The 26,956-nt window shown below is 51.9% G+C and overlaps 2 protein-coding genes across 4 annotated transcripts in view; one reads left to right on the forward strand and one right to left on the reverse strand.

Annotated features, from left to right (window-relative positions):
• The window catches only part of dtnbp1b (dystrobrevin binding protein 1b), a 46,776-nt gene extending 41,300 nt beyond the window's left edge, over nt 1–5,476 (forward strand). The window contains exons 3-5 of one of the 3 annotated variants that reach the window (XM_060043228.1): nt 2,287–2,430; nt 3,497–3,821; nt 4,563–5,476. In XM_060043228.1, coding sequence (XP_059899211.1) covers nt 2,287–2,430; nt 3,497–3,777 — 425 coding nt within the window. In that variant the 3' untranslated portion in view covers nt 3,778–3,821; nt 4,563–5,476. Of the gene's footprint in view, nt 1–2,286; nt 2,431–3,496; nt 4,267–4,562 lie in introns of those variants that run through there. The other 2 variants (XM_060043229.1, XM_060043227.1) reach the window with 2 other exon arrangements.
• Nucleotides 5,477–5,516: 40 nt separating this feature from the next.
• Nucleotides 5,517–24,900, reverse strand: jarid2b (jumonji and AT-rich interaction domain containing 2b; the record flags this gene model as incomplete). Its single annotated transcript, XM_060044078.1, has 12 exons — nt 5,517–8,283; nt 9,068–9,175; nt 12,043–12,229; nt 12,721–12,851; nt 13,413–13,595; nt 13,861–13,966; nt 14,410–14,524; nt 15,579–15,649; nt 15,984–16,102; nt 16,540–16,632; nt 19,796–20,442; nt 23,343–24,900. Coding segments are annotated over 12 exons (3,588 nt in total), but the record flags the coding sequence as incomplete, so codon positions are not given.
• Nucleotides 24,901–26,956: the final 2,056 nt, after the last annotated feature.

Here is a 26,956-nt window from a genome sequence, read left to right on the forward strand (position 1 = left end):
CTGCAACATTTGTCTCCCGGCTTGTTTATGCATTCAAAGTCAGACTAATAACCTAAGTCTTCTAAGCCATGCTAATAATGTGTGATGTCATGATATATTGTGTCGATAAAGCTTCGGAGTAGCTTCTGGTTGCTATTCAGGGGAGGAAGGGACTGAGTACAAGGCTGCTGTGTTGAATGAGAAAAAGGAACAAAAACCCGATGATGACCGTGAGAGAGTCCCAGAGAGATGAACTCTGTTGATACCAAGCAAACAATAAGAGACAACTTTTGAAGAGCAATAATACTGTCATAAAACTGTACAGCCTTCTGCCGACCCTCACACACACACACACACACACACACACACACACACACACACACACACACACACACACACACACACACACACACAGTCAATCAAGATAGCAAATAATGGTCCTTCCTTCTTTCCTCTCCATCTCTCTCTCTCACTCTCTTACTCTCTCTCTCTCTCTCTCTCTCCGTATCTCTCTCTCTCTCCTTATGGTTCTTCTCTCTCTCTCCTTATGGTTCTTCTCTCTCTCTCCCTCTCCTCTCTCTCTCTCTCTCCTTATGGTTCTTCTCTCTCTCTCTCTCTCTCTCTCTCTCTCTCTCTCTCTCTCTCTCTCTCTCTCTCTCTCTCTCTCTCTCTCTCTCTCTCTTGTGGTTCTTCTCTCTCTCTCTATCTCCTTATGGTTCTTCTCTCTCTCTCTCTCTCTCTCTCTCTCTCCTTATGGTTCTCTCTCTCTCTCCCGTGCTGCCCTACTCTACTATGTCCTCCTCGTTTCCCTGAGGTAAAGTAGCCAATGGCATCGCCTGTCCCTGCCACCTGCCCACCAATCACCTCGCTCCTTGCTGCCCACAATCCCTCTCACCCCAGCACACCACTTGACCGGCTGCATGTGATGCATGCGCCACGTTGTCATAGTAACCTTGGGTGTGTGAGCCTGGCCCGTCCACAGTGCTCAGTCCAGCACTGTGTGTCTCTAGTCTGACCATGGCACCATAACACCACACTCTGAACAGATATGGGTATAGTCTTAACATTAAACCTTATGCCTGTGTTTCCAATGCCACCCCAATAGACCTCTGAAGAATAAGTCCCGCCTCTGAGGCTCCAGGTTCCATCGGTCAAATGTCTACGGGAAACAACATGGGGTTTATGAATGATCGTACATAACAAACTCTCGAAGAAGTAAAAGCTGCTCACGTTTTGAAGCACACACTCTTTCAATCTAGATTCCACTTGGGTTTTGGATCGTCGGTGCCGTTAAAGTTGCATTTATAATCGTCGACTACTTTAATGGCACCGACAATCCAAAACCCAAGTGGAAGCTTAGCTAGATGGAAAAAGTGTGTAGCTCAAAACGTGAGCAGCTTTTACTTCTTCGCCAACTTCCGAGTTTGTTATGTACGATCATTCTAAAAAAATGTTTTTGCCACTTTTCATTTGACCAATGGAACCAGGAACCTCGGAGGCGGGACATATTCTTCAGAGGCCTTTACTCAAACGCTGGGTTGAACACGCATCTGGAGAGGTCCTCCTCAGACTCTGGTATCCCGTGTCGTGCTGCAGGCCGGGTGTCCGGTGTTTGGGATCGGACCTCTTCAATCCTGCAGCACCCACACATCTCAGACCACGCTATAAAAGGGGGTGATGTGATGCCACCAGCTGGGAGTAGGATAGGCCATTACAAGCCGTTGGAAAATCTGCCTTTTGTCCTGGGTTTTGGTGACATCACAAGTGGGAGTGTCCACCTAGATTTATGACGGATAGATGAGCAACGTTTGCTTCACTCCACTGGGGTAGGCTGGTAGACTGATCTATCCAGCGTACATCTAGGTGGACACGCCCACGTGTGATGTCACTACACACAGGGAAAAGGCAGATTTTCAAACGGCTTGTAATGGCTCATAACACTCTTTAACACCCTTAACACCCTTTAACCGTGTGCTCTGGGTGGGTTGCCGATGAGCCCCACCTGCAGTGTAAAACAGGCATGACCCCACCCGCTGCATCCCCCATGTGACGTAGATGTTGAGCCACTTCATAACCACCCCGGTCATGTGATTCAGCCTCATAGTGTGCTGCGCCGTCTTGGTCTCCACAAGCACTGCCGAAAAAAGAGGAATAAAGCGCTTAAGCCATCTAAAAAAACACCATCAAACCTCCATTAAGCTTTCACATCCCACCTGACGAATGATTGCCGAGTCTTGCATCCCTGTTGCACCCTGGGAGTGGTAGTCCCGAGGAGGTCAAACCAACATGTCTCCTGTCCGTGTGCAGCGCCGATAGGCAGCATGTCGTCCATGGAGGTGAACGTGGACATGCTGGAGCAGATGGACCTCATGGACATGTCTGACCACGAGGCCATGGACGTGTTCCTGCACACCGGCGGGGACGACAACAGCGCCGCCTCCCCTGTCACAGGTAAGGATACAGAGGTTATAACTCCTCCCCCGTCACAGGTAGGGAGACGGAGGTTAGAACTCCTCCCCTAGGACTGGTTAACACTGGTTGGGAAGACTGTATAGCTTTCTGCCGACACACACACACAGACACACACACACACACACACACACACACACACACACACACACACACACACACACACACACACACACACACACACACACACACACACACACACACACACACACACAATCAAAGGTTATAACTCATCCCCTAGGACTAGTTTACACTGGGTGGGAAGACACAGCTGTTTGGTAGACTTATTTTTCCATTGATTTTTCCAAAGGTTTCCATTGATTATTCACAACTCATGTTCCTTACCAGCTGATCCTAGATCAGGCGGGGGTTTCCATGGCACTGTGGGCATCAGATTAGGGAAGACAGGATCACACTCAAATAACACCTCCCCCTCATGTACTATTCAGTGTCATGGTGCGGATATAGGATGACACGTAACACATGTGAGACACTAACACCTCCACCAACACCTGGTCCTTTGAACTGAAATGATGATCATTTAACTGCCACTTGAAAATAGTACTTAGCATTGTGTAGCATCTCATCCTAGCTATCTTTGTTGTATTCACTTTACTTACTTAGGCCTTTAAGTTCCCAAAGGAACATAGGCCATCGACAAAACCCCTCCATCCTCTCCTGTCTTGGGCCCTCCGCTCCAGTTGAGGCCAGGACAGCCCTTCTTTCTTCATTTCCTGTTCTGTGGTTCTTCTCCAGGTGGTTCTCGGTCTGCCTCTCTTCCTCTTGCCCTTTGTTGTATTCAGGGGATGGGTTAATATAGCAATTGTAAGTGCTTGGCACCTGTTTCTATGAATATCCTTACTGTACCGACAGTGATATATTGTTTTTTCCCTTTCTTCTGACACATAATATAATGCAAACATTATATTATGAATATAATGAATATAATGCAAACATAATGCTTTGGATAAAAGCGTCTAACTCAAACCTAACCTGTACCTGTCTGGCCGTCTCTCGCCTGTCTGTCTGTCCGTCCGTCCGTCCCCAGGCCCTGACATGGAGCCCTACACCACAGAGATCAGCCTGAAGGTGCCAACACAGGCGGAGCTACGTCACAAGCTCTCCTCCCTCTCCCCCACCTGCACCGACAGCCAGGACACCGATGGAGGAGAGGAGGAGGACGACGGAGAGGCGGAGGAGCAGGGGGGAGGTGGAGGACACAGCGGGAGGAGCAGTGGCAGTAGTAGTAGGAGGAGGAGGCCCAAGGAGGCGGGGGGGCAGGGGAGAGCCAGTAAGGAGCCGGTGGGGGCTCCTCTTGGGAAGAACTGAAGAGGAAGGTGGAGCTCAAGACTCTTTTGGGTGGAGTAGAGAGAGTGAGACACACACACACACACACACACACATTGAAGGACGTGACTTTTCTTTGCATATTGGACTGTTTTTTAAGCTATTTCTCCACTTGGGGTTGTTCTCATGATTTCATGTTAATTCAGGGGCCAATATCCCAACTTGATTTTAATTATATTGATTATTTAGCGGTTTAATCCAAAGAGACTGAATATTTAGGAGCTGGCAGGATGTTGAGCGTCTTGCTCTTGAGGGTGCTTACAGGTTAGACTACGGACATTGGAAATCGAAGCCGGTACCTTCTGACAGGGAGTCAATGACGTCTCTGTATCGTAACATAGAAATGACACACTCGCATTGAACCGACACATCAAAATAGTTTTGCGAGAAGCAGAAAAAGATGGATCCGTTTACAATATCCAATGGTGTTTTATCCTGATGTTTACAACCAAATAAAGGAACAGGAAAATACATCAATATTTGAGAATATCGTGGTATGAACTTGTTTGAGACATGTTTATTTATTTGGGGTTGAAGTCTTTAGATGATACATGCTCTTTCAAGCTTCAACTGAAGAAAGCACCTGTTATTCAACTAGCCATCATAATAAACAGTCTAATAAAAGCTGAATAGATAAATAAAAAGCATACAAATTATAAACGTATTCTTGTATTGATAATACATTATATGATTACAATTAAGAAATAAACTACAATTGCTTCGGCGACCTACATTTATAACAATCCCATACAAACACCATCTCCCAGGATTCTTTGCTTCCCAGATCAGAACAGTGGGGAGGACCTCTGCCGATAACCCCCAGGACTTGATCCAGTCCACAGCAACGGAACCGCCCGGAACCATAATTAATTTACATGCCTGTGGTGTTGGCCATTACCGTCTCAAACTTCTCTTTTGCGGAGAAATGTTGATTTGTGCGTGTGACTGCAGCATCCTCCATTCTCCGCCATATCTCTGGACTTCTTTACGCTGAATCGCTTTCTTGATGGTAATAAACTCTTCATCCCACCGGGACGGATTGCGGGAAAATACAGCGCTGGGCAGGGGAATTGAACCGGTGTCCCCGTCTCTGTGCGCTCATCGGTCCGATTTATAGGCCTATTGTGCGACACGGAAGTGATATTTACAGCATAGTAAATTGTCTTTTTTATCCCCTATTGGAGAACCGTAATGCTTTAACGGTGTGTGTTTGGGTTGAGCATTTATATTGAATGACCTTTGTGATTGCACAAACTAATGCAATTTCAGAGTCGACGGAGCGGCTAAATGCCACATTGAGCTCAGATGCCCGGTGGAGAACGAGGCATGGTGGATTAAATAAAGTAATTATGAAAATAATTAGGATGGCGACTTTGGTTCCAACGTTAACATTCCAGACGTTTCAATAAATCAATCTTTGCAGTCATATGAATACACTGTTGGCGATATGTTGATGAGCTGTTTTAAAAACCTTCAGTCCAAGTCAGGAGGCTACTAATTCTACTATTTTTGATATGGTTGGTGAGCTTTTCTTTTTGCCCCGTTTGTGATATCGTGTGATTGTCCAATTGAAATGTGGTTAAACCCATAACTGGTTATTGATTCATGTTCATGTAACAATAATTCACCCGCCCATACAGACTCTCCCTTTAAATGGCGTTTGTCTTAATAAACTCCTGTGAGCCCCCTCCTCTCTTTAAATCATTAAAAAGACACGCAGGTTGGAAATGACAGTGAATTGTCAGCAAGTTTTTATTAAACCTTTAGGTATAAACTGCAAAAAGTAAAAAACTGTCAATACAACCAACATGGGACTCTCTTTCCGTGTGGGAAAGGCGGAGACACGGTACTAATAAATTAAGTGGCCCATGGACCCCAGAGTAAAGTACTTTATACTGTAGAAAATGCAGAACAACTCAAAAAAACATAACTGCACCAGAGTGTCCGGGGCAAAGAAGACCGGTTTGAATAAAATATATCGTAAGGCCATAAAAACTCGACAACCACTTATTTTATTTAGTTTAAATGTTGAAAACGCCCGACTTGGCGTTTCATTAAATAGTCCTAAAACAGTTCATTCTTCTGGGAGGAAGGACGACCAACAAACTGGATAGTAGGATTTATTCTTGACAGTCACCACTGGCAAGCTCAGTGCAACATGAGTAGCTACTAGATTCTCCTTGAATTTTCAGTAATGAAAATGTAAAAACCCATTTTTTTGTGATGATATCATTTTTTTTTCCCTTTTCTTTAAAAAAGTAAAGCTAAACAAACAGAACTAGGTTGGGGGGGGGGGGGGGGGGGGGGGGGGGGGGCGAGTGTGTGTGTGGGGGAGGGGTGGGGGGGTGGGGTTGCTACTCCTCGTCTCCTTTCTTACTGATATAAGCAGCACTTAATTTTGTTTTTATACACGCTTTAAAATGGAGCAACCCAGTCACAACTCACATGGATGAAGAAAGGATAATGTAAGGCTTTTTCTTCATCGGCACCTCCTCCTCCTCTTCCTTAACCAGAAAGTATTCTCTCTCTCCCCCTCTCCCCCTGCCTTCCTTCCTTCTTCCTTCACCCAAGAAAAAAGGCTCAAGTATTTTTTTAAAGAAATATACAGGATTATGTACACAAAAAGGGAGATTTTCGTTGTCGTTGCCGTTTTAAGTCTCAATACATTTGCAAATTGGGGCGGGCAAGCCGGGAGGTGGGGGAATCCAATGAAAAGTCTCAGCGGCAAAGAGGAGAGAAACAAAAACAATGTGGGACTCTGTATTTCACATTTTACACTCTTTGACTAGTGGCTCTACTCAAAATAGCACATTAGATAAAAAAAAAAACAAGAGGAAACAAAAAGATCTCAAAAAAAAGAAAAGAAAAAACACCCAAAAATAATTATAATATAATATAATAATTCATATGTTTACCGGTACAGCTGAAACGAGACGACTGGAAGAATGGAATGTTAACACGATTGCACATCATTTAGGAGCGGGAAAAGCCCTCCCTCCCTCTCTCTCGCTTTCCCGCCCTTTGGGACGGGACAGGGGGGACGGGGGAGGTAGGGGGGAAGGGACTCGACCAACTGCTGACTCCCAACCCCCCCGCCTCCCCCCCTCCTGTCCGGATCTTTCATCTTTTTGTATTGTTATACAGTAATTCTAACCAAAAGCACCAAATAACATGGACCTCCTCGCAGTGTATCAGGCACAGTTCCCCCTCGCGAGTGCAGGAGGTATGGCTCCCTGCTGAGAGGAAGGGGAAGGGCAAAGCCTCCGTCCTCAAGTACACCCAAGAGGAAGCAATGTCGGCGACAAAGTAGAAAATACACAGAAGACTTCTCGCGAGGGGGAAAAAAAATGAGCTAGTAAAAAGCTAAAACCCACAACAGAACATAATCAAAAGAACAATAAACAAAGTCAATGAAAATAAAACGTTATCCGCCTTTTTCAAGTTTTCACCTCGTCTCGCCGGACCCCTCCCGTCGGCAACAACCACAAGGGGGCCGTTTCGAGGCAGAGAAACAAACAACAAAATAAAATGGACTCCACTCGTCCTGAGAAGCGAGGACAGAGCCAAACTTTGGGTCACTACTTGGTGTCACTTAAACGTTACATTAAAAACTGGGTCGGGGGGGATTTTAGTTAAAACCAACGTCCCTATCGTCTGTTCTTGCGTTCACAGTTAAGTGATTCGTGATGAGGAGCCTGTGTTGTGAGGGAAAAGGAAGTGAAAGTGGGGAGGGGAGGCAGCTGGGTAACCACGGTTACCCTCTTCATGTTTGGGTGTGTCGGTTGGTGTTTAGGGTAGGGGGGGGGGTAGGAGTTTATTTTCCGGCTCATCATGTCCACCTGTGAACTTCACACTTAATGCTAGGGAGCGAAAACAAAAGAATGGACGACTCGAAGAAAGTTAGAAGAGAAACAAGTCAAACAAAAATAAATTCTTCTTTCACGCTAGTGCAAAAAACACTGACATCTCGCTGTTTCCGTTTTTTTTCCTTTTCTTAGAAGCAAGCTTGTCATACTAAGGGGGGAGGGTGAATATCACGGGGTCATCTTTGCGTCTAAAGCTCACAATCATATTTTGAATATGGGTGGGCAGTCTGGGGGGGGGGGGGCATGGGAAGAGAGTAGGTAAAAGAAAAAAAACATGACGGAAGGCAAGAGGGGGGGCTTATGCAGGGCATGGGCGAGGGGCGATGAATGGGGGGGGGGGTTCAGGGGTCACTCAGGACACAGCCGCCGCCGCCTTGGGCATGTGGGCGGAGCTGAGGCGAGAGAGGGACACCTCCACCGTGGCACGCTTGCGAGGCCCCCGCTTGGCCGGAGAGGCTTTGACCCCCTGGCTGGGGCTGTGGCGGAGGTCTCCCCCCACCACCACCAGCCCGCCTCCTCCTCCTCCTCCACCCCCGCCTGCTCCACCGACCCCCACGCCGCCTCCGCCGCTCTTCCCCAGGGCCTTGCCGCACACCTGGTTCACCAAGCTGTTGATTTGCTCCTGTGGTGGGCGAGAGAGAGAGAGAGAGACAGAGACAGACAGAGAGACAGAGAGAGAGACAGAGAGAGAGACAGAGAGAGAAAGAGAGAGGGGAGACAGATACAGAGGAAGCGAAAGAGAGGGAGAGAAAGAGGAAAAAGAGGAAGTGAAAAAGAAAAAGGAAGTGAAAGGATGAAGAAAGTCAGAGAGCCGCAAACGAATCTAAGGTATCGTTTCAATCAAATTTAAAAAAAAAGAGGAAGTCGTGGTTCTCCAGGAATTTGTTGAGCAAACTATGGGGTCAGAACAGTCTCATTAATAATGAATGCACAGAGTAGGATTCACAAATGTATTTTGTGATTAATATAGAAATTACTCTCTTCTCACAAATACATTTCAATGCACACACAAATGGATATCAGTATGTATAAATGTAAAATTTGTCCAAAAACAAAAATAAGTTTCACAAACACATTTTTGATCCAACACAAATGCATCTTGTTTTAAATAAATGTAATATAAATCCATAAACATATGAATCAAAAAAAAATATTTATAGTTGTCCAGCGGTTTATTTTACATTTATACATACCGATATCCATTTGTGTGTGCATTGAAATGTATTTATGAGAAGAGAGTAATTTATATGTAAATCACAAAATACATTTGTGAATCCTTCTCTGTGCATTCATTATTAACGAGACCCCATTACAAACTCCTTAAATTGCACATGATTAAACAAACCCATGGCTCCCTCTGCAGGATCGAGGGGGTATTGTTTCATTGTACACACACACACACACACCTCGTCGTATCGGTACATCATCTTGAGGCCCCTGCAGGACTTGTGCTTGTCCACGTAGCGCAGCGCACACTCCAGACAGAAGACCACGTTGTCCGTCTCCTGGACCACCTGACGGACACAGAGCTCACATCCGTCAGTCATCCAGCACACCTTCTGATCTCAGGGGACCTTCTGATCCCAGGGGAGGTCATGTTATCACAGCCGGGAGGCTGAGGGCTTCTCGCCCAGGAGGGCCTGGAGGTCGGGCAATGTAGAGCTTAGGGATCGTAACCCAGACCATAACTCCACCCGGTCCCGTGTACGCGTGCGGACATCACCAACACTGGAGCTGAAACGACCGGGGCGATGAGGCCCTCCTGTCGGGGAAACACCCCCACCTTCAGTCCTTAATGGAAAGCTCCAGGCACTCGAATCAGAGGATCAACCTTACACCCATTGAGGTGAATCAGTCTGGGATGTGCGGCTAACAGATTCACTGTTGGTCCTCCAAACCAAATATTATTAAAGGGCCCGTAATTTACATTTACATAACAGGCGTGAGAGTGATTATGTTACGTGCCGTTGTTAAATCTCCCTCGCACTCCCCATGTCCCAATTAGGTTGGCCGTTCCGGCACATATCTGGGTTGGACCATTCCACTTGTGATGTCCCGAGAGGGGGATTTTGAAACGGCCCGTAATTAATAGGGGTGGGAATTTCTTGGCACCTCACGATTCAATTCCGATTATGAGGTCAACGATTCGATTCTGAAGCGATTATCGATGCAAAAAAAAAATGATGTACATTTCCATGCGTGATTTTCAAAAATATATATATACATCTGGTTTTGCTACTCAGAGTTTGCTAATCACTTCCTAATTTGTAAGGCTGGGGGTAAACGATTATTTATCAAACGATTAATCGGGCGATTATTTTATCGATTAGTCGACTAATCTAATGACCAATTGGACGTTTTTTTTTTTTTTTTTCTGTTGCTCGATTAATAAAAACCATAATGTATCTCAAATAAATACCAAAAAATTCTTAATAATATACTTTATTTAATACGGAACCCGTAAAGGGACATGAAAAAAAATTGTGCGCATACTCTCTTGCGCTCCGCCTCCAACTACGAGATGGTTAGTTACATCTTTCCTGCTGTCGGCTCCCAGACCGAGGAGCACAGGTGATACGTTCCCTCCAGGTCCGATGCGCTCTCGGGGGCAGCATGACCCTTCACTTTGACCGACAGTGAGTCTGCTTATAGGTCGGAATATGATGGAATGAAGCGGCCACCGATTCTTGACAGGCTGGGTATTTTATTCTTACACACAACCGGACTCGTTCATGACTTCACTAGACTGACACGCACGCTATCGCTCGCTCTCCTCGCTCGTCCACCTACTCGCTGACGACACACACACACACACACACACACACACACACACACACACACACACACACACACACACACACACACACACACACACACACACACACACACACACACACACACACACACACACACACACACACACTGCCAGTGATATGCGCACGATGTTTCCCCATGCTCATGAGATACTTTCTCGTGCGCACGAGATACTTTCTCATGCGCACGAGATACTTTCTCGTTTGAGATGCTCCAACATTGCCAAGAGTGCAAATCACAACACCTTTCCGTTTAGGACTTAACTTGAAGTATTTCCATACCTTTGATGATTTCGTGCGCGGACATTTTCCTTTATTGTGACTTTCGTCCATTTCTCCGTCGAAAATCGTCGACGGAGAAATTTGACGTCGACGAATTTTTGACGTCGACGCGTCGACGTCATCGACGCATCGCTACAGCTCTACTAATTTGTGATGATCATTAAAGACATCAACAGATGAATTAACTTATCTAATATTTCATAAGAGAGAAAGCTTTTGTCACAAATATGACTTTCTTTGAACAATGCAATAATCAATGCAGCTTGCATTATAACACAATATGGAAAGCATGCAAAAAAATTGGTTTCAGTTTTATTTTATTTTCCATGTCATTAAAGGAAAAGCTGCTCTTGAATTAGGAGTTCTTGTGTCTGGCTGTGAGTTTGCGCGCATGCTATGCGTAGGCTGAATCGCAAATTGCAATCGTGTCAAGACAAATCAGATTGGCCAAAACATACTGAAGATAAATTCAATATTACAAAAATTATCCCTCTCTGGCGAACAGAATGTTGCAGCAAAAATTATTAAATTATCTGCATCGAGACAGAATCGTTCTAGCAAGAATCGCGATGCATCGAAGAATCGATTATTTTTCCCACCCCTAGTAATTAAGGGGCCCTTTAAATCCTCTCAGCTGTCAGACCCCATCCTTGCGGGAGATAGGACCGGGCTGGCCTTCGACCAAACGGCCCCCAGCTCTCTTGCCCCCCAGCCACCGGTCGCCCCAACCCCTCTGGCCCCTCAGCCACCGGCCCCCCAAGCCCTCTGGCCCCTCAGCCATCGGCCCCCAGCCCTCTGGCCCCTCAGCCATCGGCCCCCAGCCCTCTGGCCCCTCAGCCACCGGCCCCCCAAGCCCTCTGGCCCCCCAGCCATCGGCCCCCAGCCCTCTGGCCCCCCAGCCACCGGTCGCCCCAACCCCTCTGGCCCCCAGCCATCGGCCCCCAGCCCTCTGGCCCCTCAGCCACCGGCCCCCAGCCCTCTGGCCCCTCAGCCACCGGCCCCCCAAGCCCTCTGGCCCCCCAGCCATCGGCCCCCAGCCCTCTGGCCCCCCAGCCACCGGTCGCCCCAACCCCTCTGGCCCCTCAGCCACCGGCCCCCCAAGCCCTCTGGCCCCTCAGCCACCGGCCCCCCAAGCCCTCTGGCCCCCCAGCCATCGGCCCCCAGCCCTCTGGCCCCTCAGCCACCGGTCGCCCCAACCCCTCTGGCCCCCAGCCATCGGGCCCCCAGCCCCCCAAGCCCTCTGTAGCCCCAGCCGTTGGCCCCCTAGCCCCGGGCGGGGGTCTCACCATGGACAGGTAGCAGAGGTGCAGGCAGGTCTGGCAGCGTCTCTCGGAGGACTCCAGCGGTAGCCACTTCCCGCGCGGCTTCTTGCGGCTCTCGGTGGGCCCCAGGCTGCCGTCGTGGGTGCCGTAGCGCGCCGACGACAGCAGGCCCGCCTGGAACAGCTCCTCCCGCTGGCGCATCTCCATGTTCCTATTGGACGAGGGGAGGGTGCGGCCGTTAGCGAGCTGGACGCCCATTGGTCGAGGCTACTGATTTAGCTTTAGAAAGAAAAATGTGTGTTTGTGTGTTCTTGGGTGTGATGTAGAGGGTCTGTGGGCGAGTGTAGTTCTAGAGTACAACGTAATGTGTTTGTTTGAGTGAGTTCTTGACTAAAACAGTGTGTGGGCGAGTGCATTCTTAACTATAACATAAAGTGTGTGGGTGAGTTTGTTCTTGACTAAAACATAACCTGTGTGTTAAGAACACATGAGCCCGTGTTCTTAACAAAATCACGTTTTTTCTTAACTACGATAAATAATGTGTGTTCTTTACTACGATAAATAATGTGTGTTCTTTACTACAATTTGTACGTTAATGGTGTGAGTGTGTAGCTGAGTGTGTGTGTGTGTGTGTGTAGCTGAGTGTGTGTGTGTGTGTGTGTGTGTGTGTGTGTAGCTGAGTGCGTGCGTTTGTGTGCGTGCCTGAGGTCTTTGAGTAGGGCAGCGATGGTGTTGAGCAGGAGGCCGTTGTCCCTCTTGGACTCGGCTGAGGCGATCTGGTACAGCAGCTTCTCCATGGAGAAGGGCTTCGCGATGCGCCGGCATTTCAGGTCCTGCCCGGGGAGAGAAGACATGAGGAACCACGACAGAGCGGTGTACAGGACGGGTTGACCGCTGGCGACCAGCAGGAGACAACGCCACTTGGGCTCCTGTCTCAAGCCGTACAACGAGAAAGTCTGCCTTCATATATTTGGGATTGATTGCAAAAAAGTATTTTCTGACTCTCCAGAGGTTTAGCTTCTGGTTGATAATGAGGTATCACAGTTATAAGTTATTGTATAATGGAAGTGGGCTACAGTAGTAGTAGTATTTAATGGTCAGGAGCGATTAAATGCTTATTAATCCAAATTATTAATGTTTTTTTAAATAATCCATTCACACAAGTCTTCAACCTCGCGGCCCACTAGGGGGCAGCAAAACCCAAAACAAACCTGGGATAAAACAACTTTACACAGAATCAGAAAGCAAAGCGCACAATATAAACGATGACTAGCAACAATCTGTTGGCAGTTGGAGGACTACAAATCAAACACTCCCCGAGCCGGGCATCACATCACCCCCCCCCCCCCCCCTGTTGTGTGGCATTCTGGGTGGCGTAGTTCTGGCGGCGTTACCTTGGCGGCCTGGTAGCCCAGGTCCATCCAGTGCGGCGTGGCGAAGTGCACCGTCTCCGACACGTTGTAGCCGCAGCACACCTTGGACACAAAGGCCCCGGGGAAGCAGACCACGAACTCCCCGCAGCGCTGCACCGTGCGGTACACCTTGATGCCCTCACGACACAGAACCTCCGGGGAGATCTGAGGGGAGACACGGAGGAGGGAGTGGACACGTGTGAGCACACAGGAGGGCCTGATGATGCACATGACTCTCAAACATGGCGGTCATCGGCCACCCTTCCTAAAGGCTGGTTGTTTTATTTCAATATTTGTAGTTTCTCCGATTAGCAATATCATGAATAGCGTTCGTTATTTTCCCTGCTAATAAAATATCTTCCTATTGGTGACGCCCCACTGAGATGGTACGGTTTGTCTGGGCCCCCTCTGTTGAGCCTGGACCACCCACCATGATGTTCTTCTCGAGCATGTCCAGCCCGGGCGTGCCGTTGGCCTGGAGCAGAGTGTGGACCACCTTGTCCAGGTTGGCCTTGTCCTCCGCAGGGACGGAATACCTGAGGGGCGAGAGGGACAGTGTCAGCGGCCCGTGGCCCCGGGAAGGCGTCACTCCAGGGGGATCGTCTACCTCCAGGTCGATTGGTTGTTAACCGTTAAGGCTTGGTTATGGTTCCACGTCGACCCAACGCAAGGGGATTTATGGACCCCTTACGTCCTTGCAGACCCTCCTTGCGAACCACCGCAAGGGCCTGACGTGCGCCTCCAAAAAAATGGTAATCTTGCGCCGAGGCGACTCGACAGCAGGGGCTGTGATTGGTCGGCTCACTAAACCCCGAAGCAGAACCAAAACAGTTTCACGACTGGGCCGAAGCGTCTGCGTAGTCATTTGGGTCGGCGTGGAAACATAACTGACAAAGTTGACCAAATATAAATAAGATTCATACAAGAGGAGGAAAGTGGCCGGGCCGGTTTGGGGCAGTTCTCTCTGGTCGGTACTCACCAAATGCAGTCAGCACCAGTGTGTAGGTAATCTATGTATGGAAGGCGGTTTTGGTCTCGAGACCAGCATGAGGTAGTAAAGACCATGCCAATGTTCAGCCAGGGAATGGTCACCCCTAGAGGAGTCAAGAGGGGAGGAGAGGAGGAGGGAGAGGAGAGGACAGGAGAGGGGAGAGGGGAGGAGGTGGGAGAGGAGAGGAGGGAGAGGGGAGGAGGAGGGAGAGGAGGAGGGAGAGGAGAGGACAGGAGAGGGGAGAAGGGAGGAGGTGGGAGAGGAGAGGAGGGAGAGGGGAGGAGGTGGGAGAGGGGAGGAGGGAGAGGAGGTGGGAGAGGAGAGGAAAGGAGGTGGGAGAGGGGAGGAGAGGAGGAGCGAGAGGAGAGGTGAGGTGGAAGAGGAGAGGACAGGAAGGGAGAGGAGAGGAGGTGGGAGAGGGGAGGAGAGGAGATACAATGAGGAGATGATAGAGGAGAGGAGAGGAGGAGGTAGAGGAGAGGAGAGGAGGAGGTAGAGGAGAGGAGGGGAGGGGAGAGGTGAGGAGGAGGGAGAGGGGAGGAGGGGGTAAAGGAGAGGAGAGGAGAGGAGGGGAGAGGAGAGGAGAGGAGAGGAGAGGGAGAGGAGAGGTGAGGAGGAGGTAGAGGGGAGGAGGGGGTAAAGGAGAGGAGAGGAGAGGAGAGGAGAGGGAGAGGAGAGGAGAGGAGAGGGAGAGGAGAGGTGAGGAGGAGGTAGAGGGGAGGAGGGGGTAAAGGAGAGGAGAGGAGGGGAGAGGAGAGGAGAGGAGAGGAGAGGAGAGGGAGAGGAGAGGTGAGGAGGAGGTAGAGGGGAGGAGGGGGTAAAGGAGAGGAGAGGAGAAGAAAGGGTGGGGGAACAGATGGCAGGGAAGAGGTGACGGGAGAGCAGAATGAGAGGAGTGGGGGGAGGAGCCAGGGGGAGACAGAAGAGGTGAGGGGGGAGGAGCCAGGGGGAGACAGAAGAGGTAAGGGGGGAGGAGAGAGGGGGACATTATTTATTGCGTTTAGAAACGAAGGAACAAGTGTGTGCACATCCTAACATATCTCCCTCTCAGGTGCGGGACAATAAAAAAGACGGATGGAGCTGTGGGCTCCACAGCCCCCCCCCCCTGTATGGGGGAGGCTGTGGGGGAGACAGGCAGCGTGGGTCAGCGTTCTTACCGGGTACAGCACCCAGATGCCTCAGAATGGATCCAGAGTTGTTAGGCAGGACGGTGAGGTTCCATCCGTGTCTGAGGAAAACACAAAATGCGCATTAATTCAACACATTCTCCCCGTACTTTTACTTGATGGCTTTTCGTGAGGGATGTTTTTAATCCTGTTATTTTAGGATTTTGTACCGGTAGACAGTCTCGGTATGTACCGTCTTATTTATTTCGGCCTTGATTTATTCTATTGTAAAGCACTTTGTAAGCAGTTTTCGAAAGGTGCCTCTTATAAGTCATATTTATATCCTCAAAGTTTAGCAGTGCAGAGAATGTCCTCACTTATAATCTTTTTGGAGGAATATTTAGAACTTGTAGTATTTATATACTATACATCGACAGAAGCGTTGGGCGTCTTTACTTTGAAAATGGCTCTGATTTCCCCGTTGGGAATCCACTCCCGTGAGTACTGGTGTCCACCTTCCCATGATGCACTGCGACGTGGCAGTCTCTCTGCTCCACGATCCTCCAGTACTCTTGCTGCGCGGGGCCAGAGAAGAACCGAGTCAATATATATACACAGCAAACCCAATACAATACACGATACTCTGTTCACACCACTATGATACTGCGAGAACACCTTGTCAAATGTGTACGAGCTGTGGCCATACTTATTGGTTAATGATTACTATGCTGTTAGTTCTCACTAAGTCTACAGGTTCCTGGTAACAAGTTGGATCTTAGACACTGGTGCTACCAGGCGCTTAAGACTAATGAAGTGGTATTATGAGACAGATGCTACCAGAAGCATAAGACAGACGAAGTGGTATTATGAGACTGATGCTTCCAATAGCGTAAGACGGATGAAGTGGTATTATGAGACTGGTGCTTCCAATAGCGTAAGACGGATGAAGTGGCATTGAATATAAATGGTTTAAAGGGCTGGGTAAGCAGGGCTGCCTCGTCCCCGGACTCACCTCCACCTCGGCCTCCCCGGGGTCCTTGTTAAAGCACATGGTCATGGTGTTCCGAGCTATCCTGAAGAAGTTGGTCAGAGACATAGATTTCCCCTGCAAGGTACAAAAAAAAACAGAAAAAAAACAGATGGAACCATTAGACCTGAGGAAAAAGAACAGAGTGTGCTCTGGTTCCCCCAGATGAAGGGAGGGATGGGGGGTACGCAAATCAATACGGACGGGGTCTTCAAGGTAAAAGCCCTGCACTGTTATTATTTTAAATCCATCTTTTTTTTCCAGTTTTGACAGTTGTCTCGGTAACGATCTGAATCGGCCGTGGCGTGGGGGCGGCGGGGACACGGGGAGACGCACGACGGCGCTTTGACTCGCTAAACCTGGGATTCTCCTCGCTTTGATCGGATTACAGCCGCCGCTTTACAGTACGCTGGCGTTCCCGTTGCCCCAGCCCGGACCCGGGACTCTGGGTCTCCCCCCGGCACGGAGGAAGGGAAGAAGAATGACTCGGGGACGAGGGGCGAGGGAGAGAGGACCTCAACGATAAAACACAGGAACAACCACGCTGGCCTTTGGGTGAACCGCTCACACACATGGCGGGCGTGCACGTGGTGTGGGCGTGCACGTGTTGCATGTGTCTAACAGGGTTGGGGGGGTGGTTTGAGCAGATATGTCTCCATCTCCCTTCACCTCTCTGCACGCTCCGTACGTCTCTGACAAAGTCTCCCCCCCCCCCCCCTTCCCTAAATCCCCTCTCACCAGAGGGCCGCCTTTGAAGGGAGGCCCATAAATCTACCGGCCCCCGAGGTCCGGGACCTTTAGGGCGGCCCTGAAAGATGGCCGTCGTCGTCGTGACGACGGGGGCTGCGTCGGGAGCAGGGAGACTAGTGTTGTGCGCTAATGTAGAACTCTTTCCCCCGTCTCAATGGTTTCAGCGCGTCGTTATCTTCAGGTGTTGATCTGCTTTTTATGGAGATATCGGGTTCCCCTCAAAGCGTTTCCGGGTTCCTCTCAAAGCGTTCCCGGGTTCCTCTCAAAGCGTTCCCGGGTTCCTCTCAAAGCGTTCCCGGGTTCCTCTCAAAGCGTTCCCGGGTTCCTCTCAAAGCGTTCCCGGGTTCCTCTCAAAGCGTTCCCGGGTTCCCCTCAAAGCGTTCCCGGGTTCCTCTCAAAGCGTTCCCGGGTTCCCAGTTGAGATAGGGATCCCTTCATAAAATCCCCCCCAAAAAAATATCACAACGGAAATAGAATACAAGTATATATATATACAATTTTGGAAGATATTTGATAAGAATACGCAATGGTTGTTTATGCCGGAGCATTGCCCGCGGCTAGCGCTGAGAAGCTAATCCGTCGCGGGGGCCGGCCGTCACCGGAGCCGGGCTTATCTCTTCCCAGGCACGCTGTTCTCTGGGGGGGGGGGGACGACGACAAAGACACACATCCCTCCCTCGGGGGGGAGGCGTCTGGGTGAAACAAACACACGGCAATCTGAGCCGGCGATACGGCGAGAGGGGGGGGAGGGGGGGACCGGGGCCGGGCAGGGCCGGGGTCGAACGGACTCGCCCGTGTCCGTCAGCGCGTTGTGACGGGCGCGTCACCGTGGTAACCTGCGGCGCTCCGTCTCAAGAGTCTGAACTCCCTGAACCGCCGGCCGAGAGACACACGTCCATAGGTCAGGAGTGGGACTCACCGGGGGGGGGGGGGGGGGGGGGCGGAGTGCGTAGGGTGTGTGTGTCTGTGTGTGTGCGTAATGTGCCAGTGAGTGTGTTTATGTGTATGTGCATGTGTGCATGTGTGCATGTATGTATGCGTGCGCGTGTGTGTGTGTGTGTGTGTGTGCCTGTTGTAAATCCCTGAAGGTTCGGGTGCAGGTGTGTTCCTGCGTGCAGCCCGTTCTCTGCTGGACGTGAACACGAGGGTTTGACCTCTCAGGGAGTTCACCCCGTCTATTACTGGGGTGGGGGGCGGGAGAAGGTGTGTGGGGGGACGGTGGGAGAAGGTGTGTGGGGGGGGGGGATTACTGGTGAAACAGCAGAATAGGAAATGGGCAGATGTTGGAGCAGGGAGGGGGTTCAAGAGGAGGAAAGGGGGCGTGGGTCGACCGGGGGTAAAAAACAAGGACATCTGACATGCAGGGAGATGGCAGCCAGCCAGGACCCTGAGCGGGATGAAGGGGGGGGGGGGGGGGGCAGCACCGGGGCCCGGGGCCGGCCATGGGCTCCGTTCCTCCCGTTCCTCGCTGACCTATATTACGGCGCCGCTAGATTCAACACAGCTGGCAGGCAGCGCGGATCACGCCCCGCCCGCGTACGGAACACTGCACACTGCACACTGCACACGCCCATGGAACCCCTCCGCACACTGCCCCCCCCCCCCCCCCGTCACGTGCACGGAACGCTGCTCACGTGCACACGCTCACGTGCACATCCTCGCGGAACCTCGTTCCCCAAAACGCTGCCCACATGCACGCACTTGGCGGGACCCCTTCCCCACCCCAACGCCCCTCAACGTTCGGCAATCTCTACACAAGGACCAGCAAAACGGACGCATTATGCTTTATATTAAAAACCACAAACTAAACACAGAGGCCGCCTTTAAAGTCACCGACGGTTCGCTGTAGGGGGATTCGATCCTAATCCGGGGACTAAAAAAAACGTTGAGTAATGAATTTGTTTTATCCGCCGGAGACACACAGTGGCCCTGTGGGGGGGGGGGGGGGGACGGGGGGACGCAGGAAGCAAGGAAGCAGTGCTCTCGGTTGGGTGAGGATCCTGATCTTATCTCCTGAGGTAGAAAACTCTTCAACACCAAACGCCCACGCCCCGCGATAGTAGAGACACTCTGCGAGGTGACGATTTGTACGTCTGTGTTTGCACACCTCTGTTAGCGATAACAAACCAGAGAGAGTCTCCCCCCCTCTCTGCAGCCCGGGGAGTTCACGAACCCGAGATAAGATTGAGCCAGCGGGCTCTGGAGGAGAAAGTGGGTTTTATAGTTGTGGAGGTGTTGATAAATGTATTGTTGAACCGATGATTTGAGGCCAGAGGATCCGCAAGCGGACTACTAAATGCTCGAATACCTTTGCTCGAGTTCTTGTACCCTCTAGAGAGAAATGTGAATCCCATTGTCCTAAAAATAATAGTGCTCACGTAGGAAACCGACGGCTGCAAAGAAAAGATCCACGACTATAAATACACAACGGACTACACGCCCCTCCACCCGAACACCTTCAGAGCACAGACCCACACACCACCCAACTGACCTTGTAAATACACTTGTGCTGGTCACTGAGAACACCTGCATCCTCTTCCTCCTCCTCCTCCTCCTCCTCTTCTTCGTCCTCCTCCTCCTCCTCCCCACACAGGGCCTCCTCCTCTTCCTCCTCCTCCTCCTCCTCCTGCCGCCCGCTCTGCTGTTCCTGAGTGAAGAGCCGACGCCGTCCCGCCTTCACCTGCGCCTCCAGCTCCTGCAGTCGACGACAGGCCGCCGCCGCCGCCGCCCCGCCGCCGCCGCCGCCGCGCCGGTGCCCCGCCCCGGCCGCGCCCGCCACCAGCCCGCACGCCAGCCCGTTCTTGGGCTCGTAGCGCGGCAGCAGCACCAGGCCCCCGCCGGGCCCCGCCAGCAGGGGGTCGGCGTGGGCCTCCAGGGGGCCCCGGCGCGCCTCCAGCTTGCGCTTCTCGCGCAGCACCTGCGCGTGCAGCCGCAGGCGCTCGGGCGCGCCCAGCGAGTCGTAGGAGAGCAGGTACTGCAGGTAGGCCTCCTGCAGCTTGGCCAGCCGGTCCTGGGCCGAGCGCGGGATGCGCAGCAGGTCGGCCAGCTTGTTCCACTTCTTCAGGTCCATCACCTGCTGCATGCCGCCCATGTCGTTGATCAGCTGGAAGAAGCGGGCCAGGTCCACCTCGCAGCCGCCTGCAGAGAGGGGGGGGGGGGGGGAGATTAGTCTGTGAGTTCACCAACTGCTTGTTTAACTATCTGATGTTTTTTGTTTGTTATTCTCTTCACTTTTAATCCTTTTTATTCTGGCATGATACATTACGTCTCTGTCCTCTTAAGTTTGTATCCTTGTCCATGTGTGTCAATGTCAATCATCTGTCTAACTATATGTTGTGTTGCTCTGATGCTTTTGTTTGTTCTATCCAACATCAACCTGCCAGGGACTACAGATGAAAAATATTTTTTTAACTAAATCTGATGCATTTGTGTGTCCAATGTGATGGCCATGTTCATTAATGCACAGTTTGCACACGGTCCCTTTTAAACAAATAAATAAATAAAAATAAAAGGGGAGGAGGAAGAAGGGGACGAGGAGGAAGTGGAAAATAAAAGGAGAAAAAAGTATCATGAAAAGAAGAGGAGGAAGAGGAGGTGGAAGGGGGGTGAGGAGGAAGAGAAGAAAAAGTGAGAATAGAAAAAGGGGAGGAGGAAGAAGAGGAAGAGGAGTGGGAAAAGAGGAGGAGAGTAGGAGGCAGGGGTCAGGTGGAGATACAGAGCAGGAGGAGAGAGGCCGCGGTCCATGGAACACACCTCGATAATTGGGCCCTCTTTCCGGCGCTGTGATTATGAGGCAACCTGTGACGCGCCGCTGGCTTAATTACATGACGAGCTGCCTCTGGGTGGGGGGTCCGCCGGCAGGGTGGCCTGTCAGCGCCACGTCACAGGCAGCAGTGTAACCACAGCCGCAAACTAGGGCGGAGTTATTAGGGTGTTTATTAAAAAAAAAACGATCAAGCAATGTGTGGTTACTGGCCCTCCTTTATGAATAAGCCGGTGTTTCCCTTCCGGACGCACGTTGAGGATTTTGGAATCAAACTAGTCTGAATCTGGCAAACACCAATTTACAGATGCATCTTCTCCATATCTCTGCCCTCTGTCTGGGAAAAGTCATTTCCCCCCGCTGTGAGGGACGGGGAGGTGACGGGGGCCACACTGGGGGAGATATTGTCTGCTCGGCCCCTGGGGGGCCCTTATCTCACACATATTGGAATCTACCGTCAGCAGGCGCGGGCGCAGCAGGTGAAACGCCAATGGCACCGCGCCGCGGACACACACCTGTGCTGATTCACATCTCCGGCTGCCCGGTGCGGTCTTTAGAGGAATAAATAAATAGCCCCTACACTGCGGCGGCTCCCCCTGTGAGGGGCCTCGGGGGACGAGAGGTTATTGGGAGCCGCGCGCGGAGAGGAAATGGAGGAAATAAGAACAGGATGCGGACGCTGGAAGCCAACTCGTCTGTGCTGCCGTTTCACCTCCCCGGGCCCCGCGAGAGTGGCCTGATATAGATCAATAATATCATACCCCAACAGATAGAGCAACAACTGATATCAGTCATTGATATCATACCCCATCATTTATTAGATTAGACTATACTGATATAGATCAATAATATCAGACCCCATTGTATGTTCGATTAGATCATGTCCCCAATGTTCCCATCCGAGATTAACAAAGCACTTCGTATCCATTATGATAAAAATAGTATAACAATGTTTGGATGAAAATTTGTTCTTTGTTCCCCGTCTCTATTCTGAAGCATTGTGCTACCGTAGTGGCAGACCAGACCGAACCGCGACGGTAAGGCGATACTCCTCCACCACAGCCAGACTGGAGAACCAAACACCCCATTCTGTACACCAATAAAGCGCAAAGCCTGTCTGGGATCCCAGACTCCGGTTTTTACAATGCGATCCCCAGATATCAGACTTCACGTCGTTTGTCAAACCTGTCAGCCCCTGCCTCCCCGTCTGGCTGCCTTTACCCTTGAAGAGGGGCGGGGGGCGGGGGGGGGGGCTCCGAAGACAAATGACCACCGCTGTTGGCCCGTGCTGCACTGGGCCTCCGCCTGGCACGGCTGCAACTGTTTTTTAAGTCTCTCTGCGAGTTTTGGCTCGGAGCAGCGAGCTTTGACCGCCACATCTTTATCAGCGCTTATGATGTGAACGGCGCTGGTTTAGTGGAGGGAAATCTGGCGCGCATCCTGGGTTAATGAACCTGATCAGAGGGGGGGGGGGCTCTACTAAATGCAAAGCCTGATTGCCGTTCCAGACGGTTCAGCTGAGGGGTGTTCTGCCGAAGCCTAATGTGGGATACATCTCGTGCTAGGTCTAGGTGCGTACTAGGTCTTGTAGCTACGATGTGAGCTACAAGACACTCTGCGAGCTACGATGTGAGTTTCCTGATCGCCCTCAACGTGCATCGTACAAATCGATATGCGCCACATGTTGACCTCATCAGGTGGGCAAGGTTGCGTGTGCGTATGTATCTGTGCGTGTGTCTCAGTGTGTGTGTCTGTATGTGTGTGCGTGTGTCTGTGCCTGCATGTCTATGTGTGTGTCTATGTGTGTGTGCGAGCGCGCGTGCGTGTGCGTGCGTGCATTTGGATAGGTCTGTGTGTGTACCTGTCAGTGTGCGCGTGCGTGTGTCTTAGTGTATACCCTTGTGTCTGTGTGTGTGCGTGCGTGTCTCTCTCTGTGTGTGTACCTGTGTGTCAGTGTGCGTGCGTGCGTGTCTCTCTCTGTGTGTGTACCTGTGTGTGTGTGTGCGTGTCTCTCTCTGTGTGTGTACCTATGTGTCAGTGTGTGTGTGTGTGCGTCTCTCTGTGTGTGTGTGTGTGTACCTATGTGTCAGTATGTGCGTGCGTGTCTCTCTCTGTGTGTGTACCTGTGTGTGTGTGTGTGTGTGCATGTCTCTCTCTGTGTGTGTACCTGTGTGTAAGTGTGTCTCTGTGTGTGTGTACCTGTGTGTCACTCTGTGTGTGTACCCATGTGTCAGTGTGTGTGCGTGTCTCTCTCTGTGTGTGCGCTCTTCCTCACCGATGACGGGGGTCTCGTCCATGCGGATGCCCTGGGCCTTGAGGTGCTTGCGGATGCAGGCCAGGCGCTGCACGTTGGGCCCCCAGCGCCGGCCCAGCTTGTGGACGCGCTGCACCTGCGTCACGAAGCGCATCTCCTCGCTCAGCTTGCACTCGGGCCGCCAGTCGGGGGGGGGCACCACGCGGCACAGCCCCGCGCCCTCCGCCCGCTCCCGCACCGCCGCCAGGTACACCAGGGGATCCTGGAACTCCTGCGAGCCCGGCCGGAGGACGGGCGCCGCGCTCAGCGACGGCCAGCCCTCGGGGCGGCTCCGCCGGCGCTCGCGGTCCGGCTCGCCCTCCTGCTGCCGGGAGAGCTCCTTCTCCCGCTCCCACTCCCGCTCGCGGTCCCCCGGGCCGGGGGGGCCGGCGTGCAGGCCCGTCCGGGAGGAGGAGGGGGAGGAGGTGGAGAGGGAGGGGGAGGCCGCCGCCGCCGGGTGCTGGGGGTCTGAGGTAGTGCCGGCGCGCCCCGGGTTGTGGCCCGGGGCGGGGGAGGAGGAAGAGGAGGAGGACGACGACGACGAGGAAGAGGAGGAGGACGAGGAGGAGGAGGAGGAGGAGGCGCTGCGAGCGTGAGACCTGCTCTGCTGCTGCTGCTGTGCTTGTCGGATCAACATCAGCTTGCCCGCCGACGCCCGCTTGGGCCGCGTGTTGATTGGCTCCGTGCTGGCTGCTGGTGAGGAGGGGGGCGGGCTCTGTCGGGGAGGGGGCGTGGAGGGCAGGGCGACCGGGGCGGAGGGCGCCGTGGCGGCGGTGGGCTCGGGGGCGTGTCCGTTGGTCACCGGCGCCAACGGGGCGGCGGCCTTCTCCTGCAGGCCCGCCTTCCGGCCCGTGCTGCTGTTGCTACGCGTCTCCAGGGGAGGGGCCTGGAGCTTGGCCTTCTTGGCCTCGGCGACGGCGGCGGTGGTGGCGGTCGTCGCGGCGACCGCGCCGGACCTCTTGGCCTCGCTGCCGCCGCCGCTGCCGCCCGACGACTCCAGCCGCCTCTTGGAGTGGCGCAGGCCCTCCCGGCCCTCCCGGCCCTCCCGGCCCTGGCTGTCGGCCTGCGCCTGAGCCTGGGCCTGGTAGTTGTGGCGCTGCCCGTTGAGGCGGCCGTTAAGGCGGGTGCCCGCGGCCACCTTGTGCAGCAGCCCCCCGTTGGACATTAGCACCTGTTTGCGGGTTTTTGCATTGCTGTGGTGGGCCGGCGCTGTGGACGCCGCCGCCGCCGCCACCGCCACCGGCGCGGCTCTCCCTGAGTGGGCCGGCGGGGGGCCGGCTGCTGGCTGGCTGTGCTGATTGTGGCTGTGATTGTGGGCAGCGGCCCCGCTGCCGTTGCTGTGTTTGCTGCTGCTGAGCCGTTTGGTTTTCTCGCCCAGGTCCCTCTGCTTGGCTTTGGTGTAGGTGACGCGGCCCTTGGACACGGTGGCCGTGTACTTCTTCACAGTTCGGGCTGGCAGCCGGAAGTCCCGCCCCTTCTTGGCGCCCGCCGTGGAGCCCCGCGTCAGCCCGTTCACTCTGGAGGCCTGGAGGAAGAGGAGGAGGGGGGGGGGGGGAATGACATCAGAGAGGGGGCGGTCAGGGTGGGGCGCGAGGGCGGCGAGATATTTATATATATTTTTTTTAATTGATTATATTTATTTCAGGCATATCAGTAAAAAATGAACATATTGTAAACATATCGAACAAAATGAAAAGCACAAAAAATCCATAATCTATCAGAAAAATCTGAAACAATTCAAATTATTTCACAACTAAGAAAAATAAAAAAAGCATATAACATCTACTCCATTGATGAGCCTGAAGTAGGAGTAGGAGAAAGGGAGTGGAAGTCACTCAGCGGGACGGAACCGCGTGCGCTGATGGAAGCCAGACGCTCTGACGGAGAAGCGATCTGACGGGAGGTCAGATCGCGGTTCCGCTACGCGGAGGTCAGGGGTGAAACCACCACATGTCGGATGAAAAGAACCCAATGTAAAGGAACATCGTGATGGAACGGCGGACTACAGAGATGTGTCGTCTCCCACTGCACTCCATCAGCCGGACCAGAGATCACTCAGCGCTGACTGTAGTAAACTATTAAACCATCGATATGGATATGCAACGTGACTCACGTATGGATTCAGAATACCAGTCCAAAGAGTTAAGATGGAAGCGTGCGTATAGCGTGAATACACATAGTGTAAATGTTTCTAACATTTAAGCAGCACATCTCTAATAACCTTCCACTCAGACAAATCTGGGCGACACATTAGCTCAATGTGTATTTAACGACAATAAAACGAGCACAACACCATTCAAAGACGATAAACTATGGCTAATTAATGTTCAGCACCATAAAGGACGCCTCACTTACAACAAAATCACGGATCAACAATCTAGATTACGTCTCTGTGCGATGAAAGTCTTTGCAAGGCTGAGATACAGTCCACCACTATTAAACCCGTAAAGGTTTAGATGTACTTCGGGATGTCTCGCGGACATAAACCACAGATAGACGATACTGTTGGAGGATAAACCTTCCATGTTGACATGAGTTACGGTGACAAGCCGCGGCCAGAGAGACGGACAGACGTAGAGATATAGGGGGGAATCATCGGCTGCCTCTCTGAGCAGATGGCTAGACGGTATGTGGCGGCTCAAGATGACCGGTGAAATCCCATCCACACATGACAATAATATTTCAGGGCATTAAAAGTATAACTCTATAGTCCAGTGTTTGCTATGGTTGTCCCTGGCCCTCCAATAAATCCGTGCCTGTGCATTAAGGTGTTCGTAACTGTGCATGCATGACGAGAACAGCATTCGATAAGAAACCCGAGCACGCCATGGTGTCGGTGTGTGTGTGTGTGTGTGTGTGTGTGTGTGTGTGTGTGTGTGTGGTGTGTGTGTGTTGTGTGTGTGTGTGTGTGTGTGTGTGTGTGTGTGTGTGTGTGTGTGTGTGTGTGTGTGAGACAGAACTTGGGTGCCTATGCGTGAGGATGAGGGCATGCATGCTGGGGACGCCTCAGACTCTGCAGCCCACAACTGAAATGGTGTCTTGTTCCAGGGCCACTCAGAGGCTCTCTATCTTTCTATACCACCCTCTCCTCTCTCTCTCTCTCTCTCCGTCTCTGTCTCTCTCTCCGTCTCTGTCTCTGTCTCTGTCTCTCTCTCTCTCTCTCTCTCTCTCCGTCTCTCTCTCTCTCTCTCTCTCTCCGTCTCTCTCTCTCTCTCTCCCTCTCCGTCTCTCTCTCTCTCTCTCTCTCCTCTCTCTCTCTCTCTCTCCGTCTTTCTCTCTCTCCGTCTCTCTCTCTCCCGTCTCTCTCTCTCTCTCTCTCTCTCTCTCTCTCTCTCTCCGTCTTTTCTCTCTCTCCGTCTCTCTCTCTCTCTCCGTCTCTCTCTCTCTCTCTCTCCGTCTCTCTCTCTCTCCGTCTCTCTCTCTCTCTCTCTCTCCGTCTCTCTCTCTCTCTGTCTCTCTCTCTCTCTCTCTCCGTCTCTCTCTCTCTCTCTCTCTCCGTCTCTCTCTCTCTCTGTCTCTCTCTCTCTCTCTCTCCGTCTCTCTCTCTCCATCTCTCTCCGTCTCTCTCTCTCTCTCTCCGTCTCTCTCTCTCTCTC

The sequence above is a fragment of the Gadus macrocephalus genome, chromosome 22 (genome assembly GCF_031168955.1).
Source record: "Gadus macrocephalus chromosome 22, ASM3116895v1".
Classification (NCBI taxonomy): domain Eukaryota; kingdom Metazoa; phylum Chordata; class Actinopteri; order Gadiformes; family Gadidae; genus Gadus; species Gadus macrocephalus.